Raw genomic sequence first — 20,763 nt, forward strand, 5'->3', positions numbered from 1 at the left:
AAACACAGGAGATGGGAAGCAGCCAGTGGATGCAATGAAAGATCTTCATGAATAGACTTAACTGAAATCCAGAGAAAAGCCTGGGTGTATTACTCACTTTGTAGAAAAGAGATTCTCTACAAGACTTCTGGTGCATGTTTCCAATAGTCAATGGAAGGCTTTTCATGTTGCCCAAAACAGCCTTGCCAGATAGGCAAGAAACTGAGAAACAGCTGACCTTATAATAAAGAATGTATTAATGGCACTGACCCTATGTTATTGATATTATAAACTAGATTGTGGGGAAGCAACACATTGCAAACCAGTAGGAGCAAATAAGAAGCAAAGGCCTGACTGTCTAATAATGGACACCATAAATTCTCTAACTGGATTAAAGACTTCTTTCTTTTTATTGCATAGAATAAAAAAAAAAAACCTGATGGAAACAGGGTGGTGTGGAGCACCACTCTATTTCCATTTGGTGTACTGGTGGATGAAAAGCTGGATATGAGCAAACAGTGTGCACTTGCAGCCCAGAAGGCCAACCGTATCATGGGCTGCATCAAAAGAAATGTGGCCAGCAGGTCAAGGGAGGTGATTCTACTTCTCTACTCTGTTGTGCTGAGACGCCACCTGGAATATTGTGTCCAGCTCTGAAGCACCCAGCACAGGAAAGGCATGGGCCTGTTGGAGCGGGTCCAGAGAAGGGCCACAAAAATGATCAGAGGGCTGGAACACCTCTTCTATGAAGAAAAACTGAGACAGTTGGGGTTGTTCAGCCTGGAGAAGAGAAGGGTCTGGGGAGACCTTATTGCAGCCTTTCAATACTTAAAGGGGGCCTATAAGAAAGACGGGGACAAACTTTTTAGCGAGGCCTGTTGCGACAGGACAAGGGATAATGGCTTCAAACTAAGAGAGGGTAGATTTTGGCTAGACATACAGAAGAAATTGTTTTCAGTAAGGGTGATGAAACACTGGAGCAGGTTGCCCAGAGAGGTGATAGATGCCCCATCCCTGGAAACATCCAAGGCCAGGCTGGATGGGGCTCTGAGCAACCTGATCTATTTGAAGATGTGCCTGCTCTTTGCAGGGGGATGGTGGATTAGATGACTTTTAAAGATCCATTCTTACCCAAACTATTCTATGATTCTACGTATAAATAACTTATGCTGTAGTTGTGGAGAGTGAAATCACATATTAGGTTGCATCCATTCCATTATGGGTATGAAAAACTAATGAGAAACACATATTTGCACACTAATTGGAATGTTTGATTCCTAAGAACTGATACATTGGTAATGGAGTCTGACCTTAATTCATATGATTCTTTAACAAAAATACTTACTGTAAGTACATAGTATATGGTCAATCCATTTATGCAGGCTTTGTGACAGTGAGAGATAACAGTGACTGTCTCAGATGGGCTATAGCCTTAAGACCTTGCATTATTCGTGCCTACTGAAACTTGCAAGTCTTACTGTGCTTCAGACAAGTGAGACCACAATGTGTCATTTTGACAAAAAGCCAGTGAATACAAAAGTCTGTCAACGAGGTTGCTACAAGTAACAGGGATGAAGAAAACTGACATAGGAAGTTCTACCTCCCCCATTTCTTTCTGTGAAAAGCCAATTTAAACCAATGGATTTTTAACAGATGAGCTAGGTTTTGGTTCCTTTTTGTGAGTTCCCATCCTACAAATATTTAGAGCACATTAAAATGTAGCAAACCAGTAGAGTCAGTGCATCCAATGCAGAAACCTATTTGCATTCAGATGGTGAAACACTTTGATCTGGAAGAATCTCCTATCGCATAGAGTCAAGGGGGACAGTGACACCAACTCTACAGGGAGTCAATTGAGTGCCTGTTCAATATGATAGAAAGTTGAGTTAGAGACAAAGGGCAGGGAGCAAAGATAATCATAATAATTCAAAGCAAATACTAGCAGGGAGATGCAGACAGGCACATAGTAACACACAGACAACTTTATTGTGGGTTTCTACTGTGACCTCCCTACTGCCCACACAGTGATCCCAACACAGATTGTTTGTACAAAAATGAGACTACACTGCATGAAATATGGGCATAAAAATTGCCAATAAAGTACACTCATTTTTGTCCTGTTCTAAGCTTCCCAAAGGTCTCTGTTGCTCTGACTGTGAAGAGATTTAGGACTTCAAACTTCACACATTTTTAACAACTCAGGGAGAAGCAGAGTTTTATTCCCACACAAACCGGTCAGTCTTTCACATGCACACAGAGCATGGAATAAAAGAACTGCCTTCAACATTGAACTTTGAGATAGACAGATTGACAGACAGACAGGAACACACAAATGCACACGTACAGCTGGTACATATGGTCTCATATCTTTACAACCATTTCCTGTCATGTATGAAGGAAGCAAGGATTATTTATTGTTGTGGTTCCTTTTGAAACACTACAGAAGATCTTCTATGGAGCACATAGCATTTAGTGTACAGTAACCCAGCAGTCAGAGTGATAGACATGTGTATTTGAATAGATGAATTAATGGAAGAAATAAGAAGTTATACTATTAGATTGCTTATATACTTCCTTTGGGGTTTTGCAATATGTACTTTGTGTCTGTGGCAATTGCAATACCTTTTAAACAACTTTTTGTGAGTCTGTGTGAGCGCATTCATCTTCCAGGATAATGACTTTACCATATGAAGGTAAGAACAGATCTGTGCAAACTTTTGAAGGAGTAAGAGGGAAGCTGATCCTGGAATACGTCTTCTCTTTCCACAGCTGTATGGGAACCTCTTTCTTTTGTGAACTGAATGTTAATAGAAACGCTAACAAACAAAACAACAGAATCATTTTGCTCTTTTCAATGGAAAAGGTTATAATTGTTCCCCATATTGCCATAGGCAATGAACTTTGGAAGCTGCTAACTGGTATCTGACCATCAGCTGAATATGTGCATTCCCATTCTCAAGGAAGCCATCTCTACTTAGTCTAGCTGCCATTGGCCATGGCACAAATAACTATATTTAACACCTCAAAACCAAAAATGAGCTACCCCACACACCATACCTCCTCTCAGAACATCAACCTTGCAGCACTATCAGCAAGCAGGCTGAGTCAACAATGGGAACTGAGACTTCTACTTGCGTGAAGTAGGCAAGTAGGCTGGTGCTTAAGCCACGGGCCACCTTTTAGAAACAAATGGTGAGACTTTAATGATGAGACACAGATAACTGTGTAAGAAATTGAGTCAATAAAAAAAATAACATTGTGAAATTTCAGAGCTATTGCCTCTATGTTTTTAGAGAAAACATGGAACAACTAGGAACCACTTCAGGTATGGAGTAGCTATGGAGTTTCTATCAAATACTATCACAATGAAGGGTAAGGACTCAGCCTGTTCCAAAGGACCTGAATCAAAGATAAACTATAATATAATTGATGGTCTCTCTGTGACAAACATTAGAAACATACTTCTACTACTGTATCAGAAATGCATGTCTGCTAAGATACAGAAGTCCAACTTCTTTCCCTTAAAAGCCAAATAAATCTTTTTAATAATTCAAATTAAATGGTAACCAGAAAGAAGATAACTGATGCACAAAAGGCAAGAACAGAAAAACAATACGAACAAGCCAAATGACACACTGTTTTCCCCAAAATGGCAATGTAATTTTATATGACATATTTTGCATAAATAATTCTTGGAGTCTTTAAAAAGCGTTTGTGTACAAGAAGGTTTTGGTAGAGAAGTCATGCTGGAACTGAAATGTCAAAAACATTTTCAAGACACTTTAGTTGACCTTATCCAAGATGTTGGGCCTAAAAAAAAATCACAAAATTAGACCCAGACAAATACACACATATTTTTTTTGTTTTACCTTGCTGCGTTGTGATCCTGTCACCTTAAGGAAGGGCAAGGACAAGAAGCGAAATAGTAATAAGAAAAAGAAGTCCAAATTTTTTTTCTGCAGGTGACTGACCAAATACATATACACAAAATTGTCTTTTGAACAGATTAATACATTATTCAAACATAAGTTTCATAGCTACAGAAAAAATAGTAATGAGAAACAAATGAATAGGATCTTCTGTCAAAAGATAAAGTTGAATGCTGAACACAGAACCCATTATAGTTTAGGTAGGGAGCACTAACAAATCCCTTACTGATAAAAGCTCCTTCGCCTCAATGACTTCCTGTTTATAAATTTTCACATTTATGAGCACAAGAATTTTGATAACTAACAAGCATGCATGGGTTAATTGAAAAAAAGCTTATAGAAAAAAAATATTCTTTCTTTAGTCAATGATACATCACACATTGCATTTCCGGGGGGGGGGGGGGGGGGGAAGGGGCAGGAACCCCAAAAACCAAACCACTGGAATTTGGATTTATATTTAGATATTTATAAACAGAAATTTATACATAGGGCATGGTAGTTATAAGTCAACTGGACTAGAACTTCTGAGTGACTGAAATGAATATGGTATTGGTATCCTTTCTGATCTCTGTGTACAGCCAAATAGGGAATACATATTTAAATAATTCAGTGCTATCTCATGCAGCATCATGTAGAAAATGTAAGTAACATCTGATGTGCACAAAACAATGGGAGTAAAAGTAAACATGCTTTAAATCACTTCTCAAAAATCAAAACAGCACAGGTGGGTTTATATCAAATAAATCAGTATATTTAGAAATATTGCATTAAAGGAATAAGAAAAGCATGTTGCTGTGTTTTAGTAAAGATATTAAACATAAGCATTAATTTATTTGAAAGATAAGATTACTTTTAATGTCAGAATTATAATATGTTTAAATATTTCAAAATATTAAAAACATTAATAAGCTAATTCCCTCAGTTGCACTCAGAACAAATCTCTTGTAAACTGCATTTTATTAATGGAAAAAGGGACACAGATCCAAGAGCAAAGACATGACAAGGACTAATCTCTTACTCTTGTAATCAACTCATGTAAATGTGTTTCCTTATACAGTGGTTATCACCAAAAACTCAATATTCAACAACAATAGACTCATTTCCTATTTTAAACATAGGAAAAAGCTTGGCAGTATTGACAAATAAAAGCTAACCTTTTTACTAAGAAGCCCTAATAGATATGTGAACACAGAAATACTGTATAAATTACTGGTCCTGAATGTAAATGATTACTGCAAAAAGCAGTATTATTTCAGTATTTTAACCAACCGAATGAAAGGGAGGCCATGATACTTTAGAAGACATAGCCGGATATGATCATACTTCCAGAATCAGTTACTACCCATAATATTTCTCTTCAACAACAAAAAAGTTAAAGTCAATCAGATAAACATGTAAGGTCCATTAAATTACTCTCTCCATAATCTTCTGTGATAGTATGCATGGTTTTGTTTTACTACTATGAATCTGGTGACTCCTATCTGCCAGTCCAGCTTCTGACATGCAGTTCACTGGCATAATAAGCTGCAGTAAGCCATGAACCAAGAAACAGAAATATCAGTTGGAAGCTATGAAATAATGTCTACCATGACAAAAAAAAAAAAAAAAACAACCCAAAAAAAAACCCCAAACCAGAAGGATAATCTTACTTCAAAACTCTTCACTTCTTCTTCCCCATCATCATCCTCTTCATCATGGCAGCTCTGATACCATGCAGAAAGAAAATATTTGCTGGTAAGTCGAGGCAGTGGGGGTGGGGAGGCTAAGCCTTCCATCACTTTACATATAATTTCTCTTGATCTCCTTCATTACTTTTATTAAAACAGAAAAGATGCCAAAGATGGCAAAACAGTTACCTTTGCCATAATGTCAGCATAAGCCATATACAGAAAATCTTCTTCCACTTTGCTGGTTAATAGAGAGAGGGAAGGGAAAATGATGAAGATTAGAGCCTTTACAGTAGAATTGCAGCACCAAAATATTTTTAAGCACCTTAGAAATCTTTACATTTAGCTCATAATTAATTACAAAAGGCTTTTTGGAAAATGAGGACTTACTAACTGATACAAACTGAAAAGTAAAGCCAGCTACAACACAGAAGAAATTCATAAACACCTTCCAATGAAGAAAACAGTTAATTTTTTCAACTATACCTAGAATATACTTATATTTCACATTCAGAATATAACTGTCAATATGGAATACAGACAGAAGAGGTGTAGTAAATCCTGAATACAACATGCATAACTGTGAAAAAGTGTATGGGGCCATCTATTTGTCTCTAGAAAACTCCTTAGATCTAATGTTAAAACCTCTTTACATGCCACAGGGTAGAGAGGTTGGAGTGTACCTCAGACTCACCATATGTACATATGCATATGTTTTGGCCTAGCCTATGCAATCTCTCTTGAACAGAGACATGTATAACTTCAAATACAGGAATAATCTCAAAATCTGCATATCCTCTGCGGTCTTTCACACCATCCCTACCATTTTTCAGTCAAGGCTGTTCGACTGAATAGCAGAATAAGTTGATGTAAAGGATCGACTCTTTTAAGGCTTTCATCTTCTTCTGGTGGCTCCTCCCCAGGTTTCTTTAGGGAAAAAAAATATTTAAATATATATATTCAGTTATCTATAGTGATAAATGTTTTACTCTGTGCAATTTATCAAGCATTAAATACTCACATACGTAATTTCAATTTGGTGAACCAGGAGGAAACAAGTTCCTAGCAAAGTCTGAACAGCCTGAATGCTGACCATGTTTATGACCATGAGGACTTACAACGATGACACCATTTGCAGAGCTCTGGATTTCCTCTCCTCACAAAAATTAACTCTCTTCCCTAAACTCTGAAAATAACTTCAATCTTTTAATGCTGTTACCCAGAACAAGTGGTAACCAGATGCCATCATTTGCTATTGTATTTTATTTATATATAAGTTAATAAGCTTCTTCATCTAAAAATTAGAATCCTCTATTCCAAGTCTTATGTCAGGTATAGTGTTCACTGAGGAACTCTGAGAGGCTTTGAGGGAGAAGAAATCCAAACTTGAAGCTCACCAATAGTTAAAGAGAAGGAACCATATCTACCAACAAGAGTAAAGCTGGCAGGATGCAAATTTTTAGAAGATGACGAATCAATAATGGATAAAAATATTATGCATCATTCAATAATATATATATACACACACACAAATAGTTCTTTTCATGTGATTATTTTGCTTTCAGATTTACAGCTCTTGTTAGTTCACTCGAAGAAAAATGTAGTCCTAAATGCTGCAATAGCAACCACCAAAGCAGTGTTTTGAAAAGAATCTATACACAACCTTTCCTCTGACGTCTTGTCTTTTGCCGCAAGACATTTCAAAAAGTAAATTTTGCATATCAAGTTTTTTTAAAAATTGCTTCTTCCAGACATATTTTTCTACAAAGCATGTGGTAGCTCAAAGAAAATGGTTGCATAAATTATGCCTGCCCTTTCCTTTTTTTCACCTAGCAGTATACACTAAAATACAGATTAAAAAAAAATGTTCCATACATTGATAAGACTGCACAAGTCAGAATGTCCTATAATGTCAGATGTTATCTGTTAGCAATAAGGAAGGGTTGGCCACATGACAGATATAAGGAAAATGAATTTTTTGCCTATTAAGAAGATAATTGTGTGTACTAATGTCAAATGCATTCCTGTGGGAATGCTTATAGATTTCTTTGTATACTACACTTCACATATGCCTGTGAAGCCCACCTTCTCCACTCAGCTGCACCAAACATGACTGGTTGCAGCTGAGAATTCACTTCAGCTGACATGCACAACGCTTATTTCCCATGCTAGTCTACGATGGCCATACAAGGTTAATTTCACATTTTGCAATATGTGACAATACTTTTAGTATCAATAACAAGATCTAAACAATACATACTATAACTCTAGTTATATCTCACCATTATGGATGTCTTCTCTCTCTCTTTATTTCAATCTCATTGAGGATGCTGACCTTTCTCTTTAATTAAATGGCGGCATTCTATAGTTGGTAATGTTAATAACCTGAATACCTCTCTAATGTTATCAAAACCGATGAATCAAAAGGGCAGAGATCATGTTAATGTTTAATACAAGTTACTACTTTTCAGACAATTGAAATTGAATGGAGGATCAAATTCACCAATGACTGAGTTAAGTAGAACTTATTATTAAGTATAGCATGAACCAAATGATTTTCTGAAACTTTTGAGAAGTATTTTTAGTTTTCCATGTTTTGAGACATTTGCCCTATAGTTATTTAAGTGTAAAATAAAAAGCTTTAACTGAACATAACATAAAAGGACAAAACAAGATGGGTAAATTTTAGTTGCCATTTCTAAATGTGCAAGATTTAAAAGACATTTTTTATATAATCCAATTATTAAATGTCCATTAAACGTACTGTTTTTATAAATTATGTCCAGTAATGTCTACCAACAAAACTAAGCAATAATTTTATCACATAAGCTTGTTAGATTTTTCATCTAACCTATTTAATCAAAGCAGAAGCATTTTTACTATTAATAAAGACAGCATTGAATATCATATGATTTAAATATCTAACATTAAAAATCTAGTTCCCTTAGAGACCTGATCTCTTGAATCAGATTTAAGAATTAGCAGAATTAGGCTCCTTAAAAAGAGGAATTTTGTATACTTTTTCTTTTAATATACTGAGGCAGAAAAAGCAGTGCCATTTTCCTATAAGAGATTCAAGGACAGAAGATTCAGAGAACAAAACTGCTCGTCCAGTCCTCTGCTTTAGGGGATTCAAGCACTTATATCCCACATCCCAGAAAAAGCCCTTACCACACGTCTATAAATTGCTTGGATCTCGCCAAGTCAGGAAGGAGGCGTTTTTTACTGCATTTCTCCCTTGAAATTATTTTTACTCAGCAGAAAAGAGACTTCAGGATTCTCAGTACTGAGGAAGAATGTACCACAGCATACATTGTAGTTCAATTACAGAGAGTTCAAGGACAGGAACACTTGGCTATAGTTTCTGGGCTCTTGATTGTAATTGATTCTACCTAATATGTGAATAGTTCAGAAACTTCAGCCTATCCTTCCAGCATACACTAGAGAATCCAAGGCTCCACCTTTCTCCCCATCCAGACCACTTCTGCCACCATAGCCTGGGCTATGATTCCATCTTGACAATCCAATAAATCTCTAATTCCTTGCTACACCAGGGTACAGTTTCTCTAAAAGGGACAGAGAATCTTCACCAGCATCACAACGACATCTTTCATGAAGTCAACACTATAGTCTGGGACAGCTCCACAGAGCTCAACAGTAGAACTCCAAATTCTCACCGTCCATGACAGTGCTATAAAGCAGCAAGAATGTAATAGCATTTTATTTAAAGGACAAAAAAGAAAATAAGAGTTTTGTTTGCTCTTTTGAATGAAAGGTGCGGTATATCTCTCCTTAAGAGAGCACTGGAGACACATTTATCGTATGCTTGAGGAATTACAAGGAAATGCCTGTAGTCCTTTACTAAAGGATGATACAGCAGCCAAAACAGTCTGTTTCTCTCTTCTCTAAGACAGTTTTTCATATAAGCTACCTGCCAGCAAGGAGTTCTTCATAAACTTAGCCAAGATATGGTTGCACAAAGGAGGTAAGGAGACAACCCTTTATGTCAGAGTGTAGCCAAATGACCATGTTGGGTTATTTCTTCATATGTACACACCTGCACATACAGCAAAAGAGGTATGTTGTTCCACATTCCACACCTACACACACATGCTCTCAACTGCTAAAATGTAATTATTTTTGGCTATGAATCTGCATTATTTAAAAAATTTCCAGCATGAAGATAGCATATCAGTTTAAAAGGTTGTATACAAAATAAGTATTTGCAGAAGTCTCTTGCTTTTTCACAATGATCACAGAATAAGGACGCCACAAGAAACAAATTCTGCATGTGTGCAGGTAAAAATGAACTTGCATAGTCTGCTTGCATTGAGTTTATTGCTGCTGATCATCCTCCCGCTGTTTTGATGCTTATTTTAAAAACTGTTCACAACTTGGATTGCTGGTTTTAAGCATAAACCTTAAATAGTAAAAGCAAAGCATTTTTTTTTTTTTTCCTAATAGCAACTTTCCACTTAGCTTCCTCTCTCTGTCGCAGCGAGCAGGCTCTCCTCACAATAAAAAGATTGATCTCAGACTGTGTTTTGTTGGACCTCCCAGGGACTGAATCATTTCCTAGTATGAGTTCTTGCCCAATCCTCAAAAAAACTACCTTTCTGAGAGACAATTGTAAGGGATAAGGACAGAAGTCTTAACTGAAAATCACACTGGGGATTTACCAGGCTAAAGACAGGGCTCTAACACTTTACTGCTGGGAAAAATACTCACCTCCCTGACAAGAGGATTCTTCTGTACAGAAGCTGCAGACCCTGCCTGCTTCTGAGGGACTGATTAATCTAAGATTAGAATTCCTCTAATTTCACATTCTAACCTTTTGTCTTAAATGGCTTTAATGTGGGTTGTGAAGTCTTCAAATCATAAAGGTTAACTGCAAAGAAAGAAGGGAATAGGCCGTTCCCCTTCTCCACAGGACAGAAGGTAAGAGAGAGGGGAAAGACAGCAATTGGCGTGCAATTTAGACAAAAGTTTATAAAGCTTTATAAAAGGTTACTGAAGCCCTGAAGCAGGCTGCCTCAGGGGATTCTGGAATCTCCTTCACTTGTAATTTTTAACACCTGACAGAGTGACTTGGTTATAGCTCACCCCTTGGGAGAGACAGCTTAGGTGATACTCTATGTACCTCACTGATTTATAATTACAATTACACAAGATAAATGTTAATCCATAATACATTCCCACAACCCTTTGCACCCAGACATACTGCTAAGTCTTCTATCAGTTTGTCTTCAAAATAGTGTTCTTCTGTTTCAATCCAAGACTTATCATAGCCTTGAAGAAAGAGATTGACGGCTCGGTGCCTAAAAAGGGACATATGAGACAAAAGTTGTAAACTTTTAAAGAGAAGACTTGATCAACATGAATTTCGTTTAGCTTGAAGAACTGTCCCAATCCTTACAACCATCCTTTAAAAGGAAAGTAACATTTCTAGGGTAAAACCTGCCTATTTTAAAAATTAAGTTTACATTCAAAACTGTGTCCCATTTACTTGCAAAACTGATTTTAAAATGTCATAGTAATAGTTTTATGAACAGATAAAACCCCAGAACTTTAAAGACATTTAAACGTAAGTAAAAAATAAAATCAATTACTTTGGCACATTAGTAAGTTTTCATTTTAATATAAAATATTTTCATATTATTTTAATTTAAATGTTAACAGTAATAGGTAACTTTGGATTATGCTCAAATAGTTGCATTTTTGTAATGTTTGGGATTAGTCTTGCATATCTAAAATAAAAAAAACCTAAACATTTTTTTCCAAACTCCATGAAATTAAATGGATCATTAAATGGATGGAAAAGAAAAGAGGGCAAGCCAATGATGATTACTGGTTTGGGGTTTTTTTTCTTGAGGATTCAATGCAACATGGACTGTGTTACAACAAATTCTCCATTAAAAATTTTATCAATTATCTGAAGTTTTTTAAACAACTGCCAGTTTCGTATTCTGAAAAGGAAGAGGAATAATTACAATATACAGGAATGCTGGATATGTGCAGGTGACCCACTTGTTAATGTAAGAACAGCTACAGATGGAAATATCTTTGTTCTATTTTCAGCTGTCACAGCAGCCTCATTTCAAGCTAATATGATTCTCATCCCCTTGTGCTTCCTGGGACAGACTTTAAGATTCATCCTACTAACTGTGGTAACAATAATACGTATACTTTTGGGAAAAACTGAGAACACCAGTATGTTGAAAAGATCAGATACAAGTGTTCTGGAAATTATTTTTAGAAATTGCCCCCCAAAAAAGATGTCTTTACTTTTTCTGAATGTTCATTCCTTGCAGAACCTCAGGATTCTGAAACTTGCTTAACTATAGATCCTGTCCTCAACTGAACAAGAAAGAAAAGGAAGAAGAGCCACAGGAAAAGGTGTTAAATGCCCAGAGTATGTGCATATATATTTCTTGTCTAATAGAATGTTCTTTCCAAAAGTGCACAACAAACAGACAAGTTTTCAGACAAATAGTATGTTTATTTCCTGCATATAGAACATTTAGCATCTAATAATGAAGGTAACTCTGTATTTCCAGAGCTGTACCATGGCTTAGGAGGAAATTTATCTCCCAAGATGATATTACAGGAACAGAACCAATATGTCTGTTTCTGCATTTATCTCTTACAAAAGGTGTCTACTTTTCGGAAAAGAAAACATACAGGAGAAACAGGTGGAATAACAGCAGGAGGACAGAACTAGAAATTTTAAATTATACCTTTTATTATCTGTTTCAGAAGATATTAGAAGAAAGTAATTACAGCTATTGAAGTAATATAAAAAGTACATTTCCACGTAGTTTATCAGTTACTGCTTTACATGTTTTTCTTCCTTTGGATCTTGCCAAATAGCATTGGATGAACATGAACACATTTGTGAAAGACAGAACCAATATAGCTCTTACCTTGGCAGATTATACAATGGTGCCATTCTGAAGCAGGCAACTACTGCTCTTTTCCTCTGTTTAGACAGCAGCTTATGCCATACTGCTTTTTTGGACCGCTGAGGATGCTCAACCTGTTACATATAACGCAAATAATAAAAAAACCCAATGTGGCAATGTCGCTACTGTCTAGGCATAGTAACAATAATAATAATGTGAAATAACAGGTAAATCAAGTGGAAAGGTAGCAGAATAATAATAGATGGGGGAAAGTGTTCTAGACAGAGTTCAAGTGATCAGCCAAATTGTAGAATCAGAATTTAGAAAAGAAACATAAAAGAAAAATCCTCCCTTTCCTTGTATTACAGAGATAATTTCCTTTTTTACTTCATCCTACTTCTTCTATATTTTAAATAGAATATTATCGTTATGAAGGCCATCTCTCAGGAAAGCTTGACAAAGAATCTTCACTCTTCCTACCTTTTATGTGTAACTCTTTACATATGCACAGGTAAATTGTTCACCTTCACATAGTCTCAGGCAATACTTTTAGAGAAATTGCCTTAATTACAAGTAATCTTTGATTTGTAATATTTACCATGGCCAGCTACAATGGAAAAGAATTAACTTTAAAAACGAGAGACAGGCACAAAGTCCTAATTGGAACTAAATCCCTTCCATGAATCTGCATAGCTAAAATGACCACAATATTCCAGCACCCTTCAGCTACATTTCATAATTTTACAGCTGTCTTCAGATACATTCTTTTTCTGCATCCTGGCCCTACACTAGTGTGAGATAAAAATGTCTGTGCTCCTCATCTTCTGCTCTTTTAGTTTCTTTTGTTCCACCTTCCAGCCTTGCTTCCATCAGAAGAAAATGACTACTGTGGTCCAGAAGAGCAACTGCATGCAACAGTGTATATAGCCTGACTGGATAACTGGGACTACAATTGCAAGCTGTGCTACAGATCCTCTCCCACAGCCCATTCACAGTCTTTGTGATTTACCTCCCAACTGATATCCATCAAGATGATATCGTTTGACTTAAACTACACAACTCCTGTAGAGTTGGGGGGGGGGGGGGGGGGGGGATGTTTTTTCTGGGGGGTTGTTTCTTTGTGGGGGCTTTGTTTCTTTTACAGACAAGTGTGCTTGTGGAATAATAGCTCCTCTGTCTCCCAACATCATCAAAGGAGTCAGTGGAAGTTAGTATCTCTACTCTGAAAGACTTGGTAATTCTCCCTTGTAATAAAATAAAGCATATTATTTAAAATATGTAGTGATGATGATGTTTATGTAGACTCAATATTCATTTTCAACACAATTATCAAAGACAACTTTTCTAGTTTAGTGAAATACAAAAAATTATTCATAGTTAAACGATAAACATCTAATTAAACAGACTAAAATACTGCCAAGCATTCAGTGAAATGGATAATTACACTTGTAAGATTAAATGGTGACATTCTAAAACAAGTTCCTTCCAAAAGGTAAAATACAAATGAAGAATATTTGTTAAGAGAAAGGATAGAAAAGCATTCACTGCAAGCATATTTACAGTCACAAAACAAAGTCAGAGCTAATAATTTAGGAGTTAGGCAAACCCAAATGTGAAAGTTAGGTAATTAGTAATATCTTCACAATCAACTATAAAACCCTCTATACTTTCCCAAAAGAAATAGCCACGGCCTACGCAAGCAGATCTCTGAAAACAGTAAAAAAAAAAAAAAAAAAAAAAAAAGAAATTAACTGTGCATGGAAAGAAAATACAAAGCATGAACTTATCTTTACCAGCACAACACGGAAAGCATTTAGAGTATGTACATATGGAGAACAGAGTATTTGTATATGGAGAGCAAAGGCTATCATAACAACTGACCCAGTGCTCACATATTCATTATTTTTAAAGATGCTGAATTACCTATTTCAGTAACAAAAGCACCTAAGCGCTTATCTACAGAACATAAGTAAAGCTGTGGGGCCAAATCTTTAAACAAATAGCTGCAAAGTAAGCAGAACAAAAGCAGCCAGCATTTACTCCACTACAAGTCATTGTTTAAGTCTTATCAGAACAATTGATCTGAACTGTCGATCTGGTACTACAATGGGAATCCTGTCTGTTCTGTAGTACTGCTGGATTCTATACCCTGAGAGATTGATCCTATGACAGAACATGGAAAACAAAAGGATCATACCTTGGGTCTCACTCCCTTCAACAATTTCTCCAAACTACACAAGCTTAACCAATTTATGTACATGATGGTATAGCTAAAATGTCAGAATCACAAGATTGTATATGCTGTTTGAATTCAAATAAAAGCCATTTAAATAAAAATATAAATACAAATTTATATAAAATAATAAAAAATGAAAACCAAGCCAAATTCTAAAGCTATCACTAGAGAAGCTGTGTATCAAATCATCTGACTGCCCTACTCTGTACAGCTATAACATACAGCTCCTAATCAGTTATTTATGCAGGCAGCTTTAAGTTTCTTGTTACGTCAATAACTCAAAAATCTCAACTGAGGAAAAAATACCTTGGAAAAAGGCTTTTTTTTTTTTTTTTCAATAATTAAAGTTGGTTTTTACTCAACATTTCATGGTCCATGGACAATTTAGTGATTACTTCCTGCTAGCTGAAATGCCCCAGAAGGAAGCTGAAACATAGATACTGAATGATGTACCACTTATCTATAGGATGATGTACTTACGTTTATCTAAAAGCTGGGAAATGTCGAAGGACCCTTATTGCTAACATGACGGATGTACTAATTGCTACGTCCTTGGATTTGTCATCTTTAAAAAGGCTATCTGGTCCTAAGTTCCTGTTGTTTATACAACGTGGCAAAGACCAGGACTTAAATCGTGGTCACTAGTTTAGTGAGATATGTAAATGAGTTCCTGGAATTGTAATGAATATGTAAACGATTTCCTGGAAAGTTAATGAATAGGTATGAGTTGCTTGTATAAAGAGGGGACTGAAAAATCCCCTCGGTGTGCGTGACTTTGGTGGAGCGATCCCCCATGCACCCAGCACTGCCGAATAAAGATAACCTCCGCTCACTCGAATATTGGCAACCGATTCTTTAAATCGGTACCACTTTATTAGTCCATTTCCAAATAAATTATTGTTGGGGCTGCTGCAAACACACCGTGTGATCGATATGACCACGATATCGGATTACAAAACACAAGGCATAGCACTTAAACAGTAGCCATCACATGGAGGAAAAAAGAATGAAACATTAAGTACAGCAGGTGAAAGTATAAATGAGAGGCTGAATACTTGTGTTTAGATTAAGGAGCAATGGAATTGGGAAAATGTGTCTAACCTGTTCCAGGTGAAACAGTACATTAGCTATATCGAGGACCCTTCCCACAGTCTTCTCTGGATCTGAGGAATCTTCGGTCCTGTTTGGTAAATCTTTGTAAAGTGCCATCTGCCATCTAATGGCGGGATCCTCAAGCTGCAGGAGAAAGATTTCACATGTCACCGAGGCAAAACGTTCCAAACGTCGGATCAGACACTAATTAGTACAGAAACTGCTCCAAAGGACAACAGAAGCACTTTATTTGCCTAACCTACACCTTGACATGGCTAACCCGTAGTGTCCGCTACCCTGACCAGGAGAACAAAACTCAAGACTGATTTGTGCAATGCTTCTTGAGAGCTTCCAGAGGACTAAAAGTCTAATAATCATACAGAGGGCAAATGATCATGGGCCAACAAACAGCACTGGCACCAGCAATGAATACATTATTTGAGGAAAAGTAATGAATATGAGGTAGACAGGCATAACTTTGTACCCTGAATTTCCAGTTATTAAACCAAACAACAATGAAACTGTTGGTTTAGTAGTTGCAGGCAGTTAGGTTTCAGTCATGGAAATTAGTAATATTAGTCTTATTTATGTCTTATTTTTTTATTTTAGTTTTTTTCAAATGTTAAAAAGTCCTAATTTTACTAATTACTAGTTAAACAATGAAAAATTAGTTTATGAAAAATGAATTCAAGATGCATTTGCTTATTAGCCTCGAAATTATAAATAACTGCATGAAGTAAAAATAATTTTTATTATATTTCTCTTTACATTCAATTTTTTCCATTTCAGTGATCTGTGAGTCTGTTCTACCATTAACAATCTCTTTTTTGGTTCATTTTGTCTCCCCAGTGCTTCTGCTAATCACCACCTATGCAACACATTTTGCCACCATTTTTTGTGCCAATGAAACCGAAGCCAAATGCAAGGGGTAACCCATTATAGCAAGAGCTGCAGCCAGTGATCACTCCTGAGCGTGCAATTGAGATTTAAGTCACACCGGCCTGTATTACTAGAGCATTTAGGAGCCTAAAACCTACAGATTTGAATAGGGCTTACACTCAGCACTTACTTTTCTAAAACATCTCTGTGGATCCAGATTTCAATTTGTGCCTAAGATGAAACAATAATGCTAATTCACCTCCACAAAACATCTTATGATACACAGTTTAGTGAAGTTCCAGGAACGATTATAAACTTACACAGTTGCTCAATAATAGCTTATTACAACCTAGAAAGCCACAACTGGCAGGCATTTCTTCCACCTTTCGGCTTTTCCATTTCTTAACAACTGTCACATCCACAGTCTTTGTGTGAGCATTTGACTGGATCATCATGAATGGATAGTCCACAAAAGACTTTTTAATCACAGGTGGAGATGTCTTTTGATCTGAGGACTCCTCACATTCTATCAAGGTACAGCTTTTTTCTATAGGTAGTTTTCTAAGGGTATGAGTAGTTGACATTTCAAGGTGTGAATTAGCATGGCTGGAAGAAGATTTTGGTGACTTGAGCTTCATCCATGTCAAAATGAATGCAAGTTTCGTCATCAATTTCTTGAAATAAAAGGCTCGGTACTGAGTAACAGCATGCAGGCATGCAAGGAAAGGAAAGACAGAAACAGGGTGAAGACAAATGTAGACAAACGTAGACAAATGCATGAAATAGACGCCACTACATTAATAGCTAAAGATTCAGAAGGATGATTCTCAAACAGTGCAGTTTTCCAAACAGGAATCAAGATAAATTACATTTTTGCTCTAACATAAGTGACAGAACATGGTGTCTGTGGAAAAGTAAAAGTAGTTAACAGAAAACACTATTTGAAGAAAGACTATTGCTATAGTTGGAAGAGAACCAGCTGTTCCAAAAATTAGTATTTTCCCTCTTCTTTGAAAACCACCTTACACAAACACCATTATAACTAAGTCACATATTCATTCACAACATTAAATAATAACTTAAATCTATAAGACCATTTCGCCTACACTCCTTTTATGTCTGACTCAATCAGACAACAAAAGGGTGGTGTAACAGCACAACAGAATGATTTTTCTTTGACAAGAAACATCATACTTGACTGTATCTGACATATACTTGGTTCAGCCACTTTCGTGACTGAATACTAACGACATCAGAGAATTATGGAATAAACTATATTGTACTTTGTTAATAACTACTGAATTTAACTTTAGACATTATACTTTTAAATAATTTATACACTTACATTTAATGTGAACTCTAGAACATGGCAGTGCTAAATGATTCATGAAAAGACATATTTCAAGCCACTGAAAACAAACTACTTAGCAATAGATAACAAATCATAATAAAGATAGTAAGAGAAACAATAATTGAAGTTTTGAAGTCCTAGAAATGCCATGTATTTTGTCCACTGTTGAGTTGACTGCTTTTCACATACAGTACAAAACCAGACCTTTTCAAAGCTAGTAAGGCAGCATGGAGATAGCTATAAAATTAAGCTAGCTACAATAGCTAATTAGCTTTGTTAGCTATGTATTATGTCGCTCCCTTTCAGAACATCATCTTCCACTGGTAGTTCATTCTATAATTAAGAAAATCCAAAGTCACTGCTGAAATGTTTACAACTGGAAGATCCATCAATGTGTACTTTGGATTAGCTAAGATTACTTGCTTCTTAATTATCAAGGCACCATGAAATTTCATCAACATAAGAAAATTAAAAGTATATTTATTCTCATGTTTTATAAACGGAGGAGGTGGTATATTGCTGAAAAATAGCAAATTTTTAGTTGAAGCAAAGGAAGTTTCTGAAGAAAAAGCACGGATCAAGGTATGAAAGAAGTATCATTACTCCAAGACAACAAAGCAATAAGACAAATTTCTTAATAGCATATGCAGAATGTAACCCTAAAGAAGTAAAATAGAAACTAATTTAAAACAGGAGGACAAGTACTAAGAAGCAGCATGAAATGCCAGGCAAGACTTACAACTGCATGGCTCCCAAAATGACAATATACACATACTGAAAATGTCAGAACAGAAATACCTATCTTAATTAAGAAAACATTACTGAAGTTCACATACAAAATCACAAGACATTTAAGGTTTATATGTGCATGGCTTACTGCTTAGATACTGTTGCTTATGAAGATCGTCATAAATACTCTTTTGTTCCTAGCACTTTGCCTGTGTGCTTTCTCCTGCTTCTCAGTATGTAACAATACTTGCTATATAACAATAACTATTTCCAGGGGGTTTTAGGATTTAACAAAATCTTTTGTTTTCAGTGGTAAACTCTCCTGTGTGTATCCCTATAATTTAAAGCTATTGGACTTTTACTTGTAATATTTTATCAAAAATGCTAATTGTTAGCTTTGTAAAATCTTTTATCTTCTTGTGAGCTCCCAGAAACCCCAGCCTCCATAGAATCTTGCTTGACATTGCAGCAATATACAGAAAACATAAGATGGGAGAAAATTAACCTTCAGATATTATTCAGGAAGAACCATACCATTACCACAGTAATTTAAAAAAAAAAATATATCTACTGCCATGAACCGAATTGCAGTGGAATCTAGACTTCTGGATGACTCCTAAATAATCTTTCAGAAAAAAAATACCAGATTTCCAACTCACATGTTTATTCTCTTGTAACTATTTAATGAGCACAGGAAATACTAGTTAGTTTTTTTCCCTCGAGGTGAATGAAACCTGGGGTGGGGGTAGGAGGTAAAGGACAATCCTAAATAAAGCACCATCCACAGGTTCAATTCCATCTTCCTTCAGTAAAGAAGAAATATAAATAATTTTATTATATTTACACATTATGGCTTCTTCTTTGCTATTATTTGAAGCATTAATAAAAGTGTTCAGCTACACTGGGCTAGTTCAGGACTTTTTCCCTAGGGCTATCCACCTGGCACTAATCAGAATTTGATAACAAAAATCTACACTTTTTCTGAAATACTTTTTTTCCCTGGACTGAAAAACAGGAACAAAACTAGAGTGAAAAAGTTCCACTTTGCTCAGAGTATGCCGAAGTGGCAGCTTCCTTTTCCTCTACACTTCAAACTGATGCAATGTAACTGTGAGCATTTTGGAAATTCTATCCCAAAAATAGAAGGTCAAGTTTAACCAGTGATAGACCTTGCTTCCACCTCCAATGTCTTATTAATGGTGTGTGCAGGCAGGGATTTGAAGAGCCACATGTTATTGTATATAATGCATACATAAACACATTAAATACCTAACATTTAACAACTGACATGAACAAGTTACTTGACAGAAGAGAAAAAGGGACTACAAGTTATCCTAATGAACCAAGCCAGGCTGTCATTATATGTCACCAACAAATGAATTCAAAGGAAGAAAAATCATATTAAAAACTGCATATAGATTACCTTGCCCTGGAGATGAAGATTACTGCGGATGATGTCTCGTACTTCATCTTCAGTATCTTTCTGCCAATAAATTACAAATCATATAAAGTTAGGAATTAGAAGGTAATCATGAAAAGATATTGTTCATATAAATGTCAGCCTTGGGCTTAGTTCAGATGATGAATAAAACTGACAACGAGGATGAGTGAGGAGAATCTCAGTGGCAATACATCTTTTTGTATCATGCCAGAGCTAGCTATATCCAAGCTCACAGGAACAAGTTCTGGACAGCATCATTTATATTTGTCCACAGTAACACATTAAATGCAAGTCAAAATTAAAATCACTAGTATAAACATATATACATACTTAAACCAAAGTTTGACCAAATGAAACCAATATCATGAACACAACCTTCTCTCATTTGACTTCTATTTCTTTTGGAGATCTTTTACTCTATAAACATTTGATTCATCTGTTCAAAGGTCATATAACCCACTTGGCTGTATAAAGTATCAGATCTTGAGAAAGGAATATATTCCAAATTACAATCACATTATTGCACTGTGAGTATACTCCTAGAAGAATCACTTTTAA

At 35.9% G+C, this 20,763-nt stretch overlaps 1 protein-coding gene across 4 annotated transcripts in view; it reads right to left on the reverse strand.

Moving 5' to 3' along the window:
- Positions 1-20,763, reverse strand: part of RYR2 (ryanodine receptor 2) — a 434,719-nt gene that overhangs the window by 62,022 nt on the left and 351,934 nt on the right. For 2 of the 4 annotated variants that reach the window (XM_055811083.1, XM_055811082.1), the window contains exons 71-78: positions 20,188-20,247; positions 15,815-15,949; positions 12,499-12,611; positions 10,797-10,893; positions 6,399-6,502; positions 5,765-5,816; positions 5,558-5,611; positions 3,849-3,872 (exon numbers count right to left, since the gene is read on the reverse strand). In XM_055811083.1, the coding sequence (XP_055667058.1) occupies positions 3,849-3,872; positions 5,558-5,611; positions 5,765-5,816; positions 6,399-6,502; positions 10,797-10,893; positions 12,499-12,611; positions 15,815-15,949; positions 20,188-20,247 (639 nt within the window). The remainder of the gene's footprint in view (positions 1-3,848; positions 3,873-5,557; positions 5,612-5,764; positions 5,817-6,398; positions 6,503-10,796; positions 10,894-12,498; positions 12,612-15,814; positions 15,950-20,187; positions 20,248-20,763) is intronic. The other 2 variants (XM_055811085.1, XM_055811084.1) reach the window with 1 other exon arrangement.

This window comes from Falco peregrinus, chromosome 7 (assembly GCF_023634155.1).
Source record: "Falco peregrinus isolate bFalPer1 chromosome 7, bFalPer1.pri, whole genome shotgun sequence".
NCBI lineage: Eukaryota > Metazoa > Chordata > Aves > Falconiformes > Falconidae > Falco > Falco peregrinus.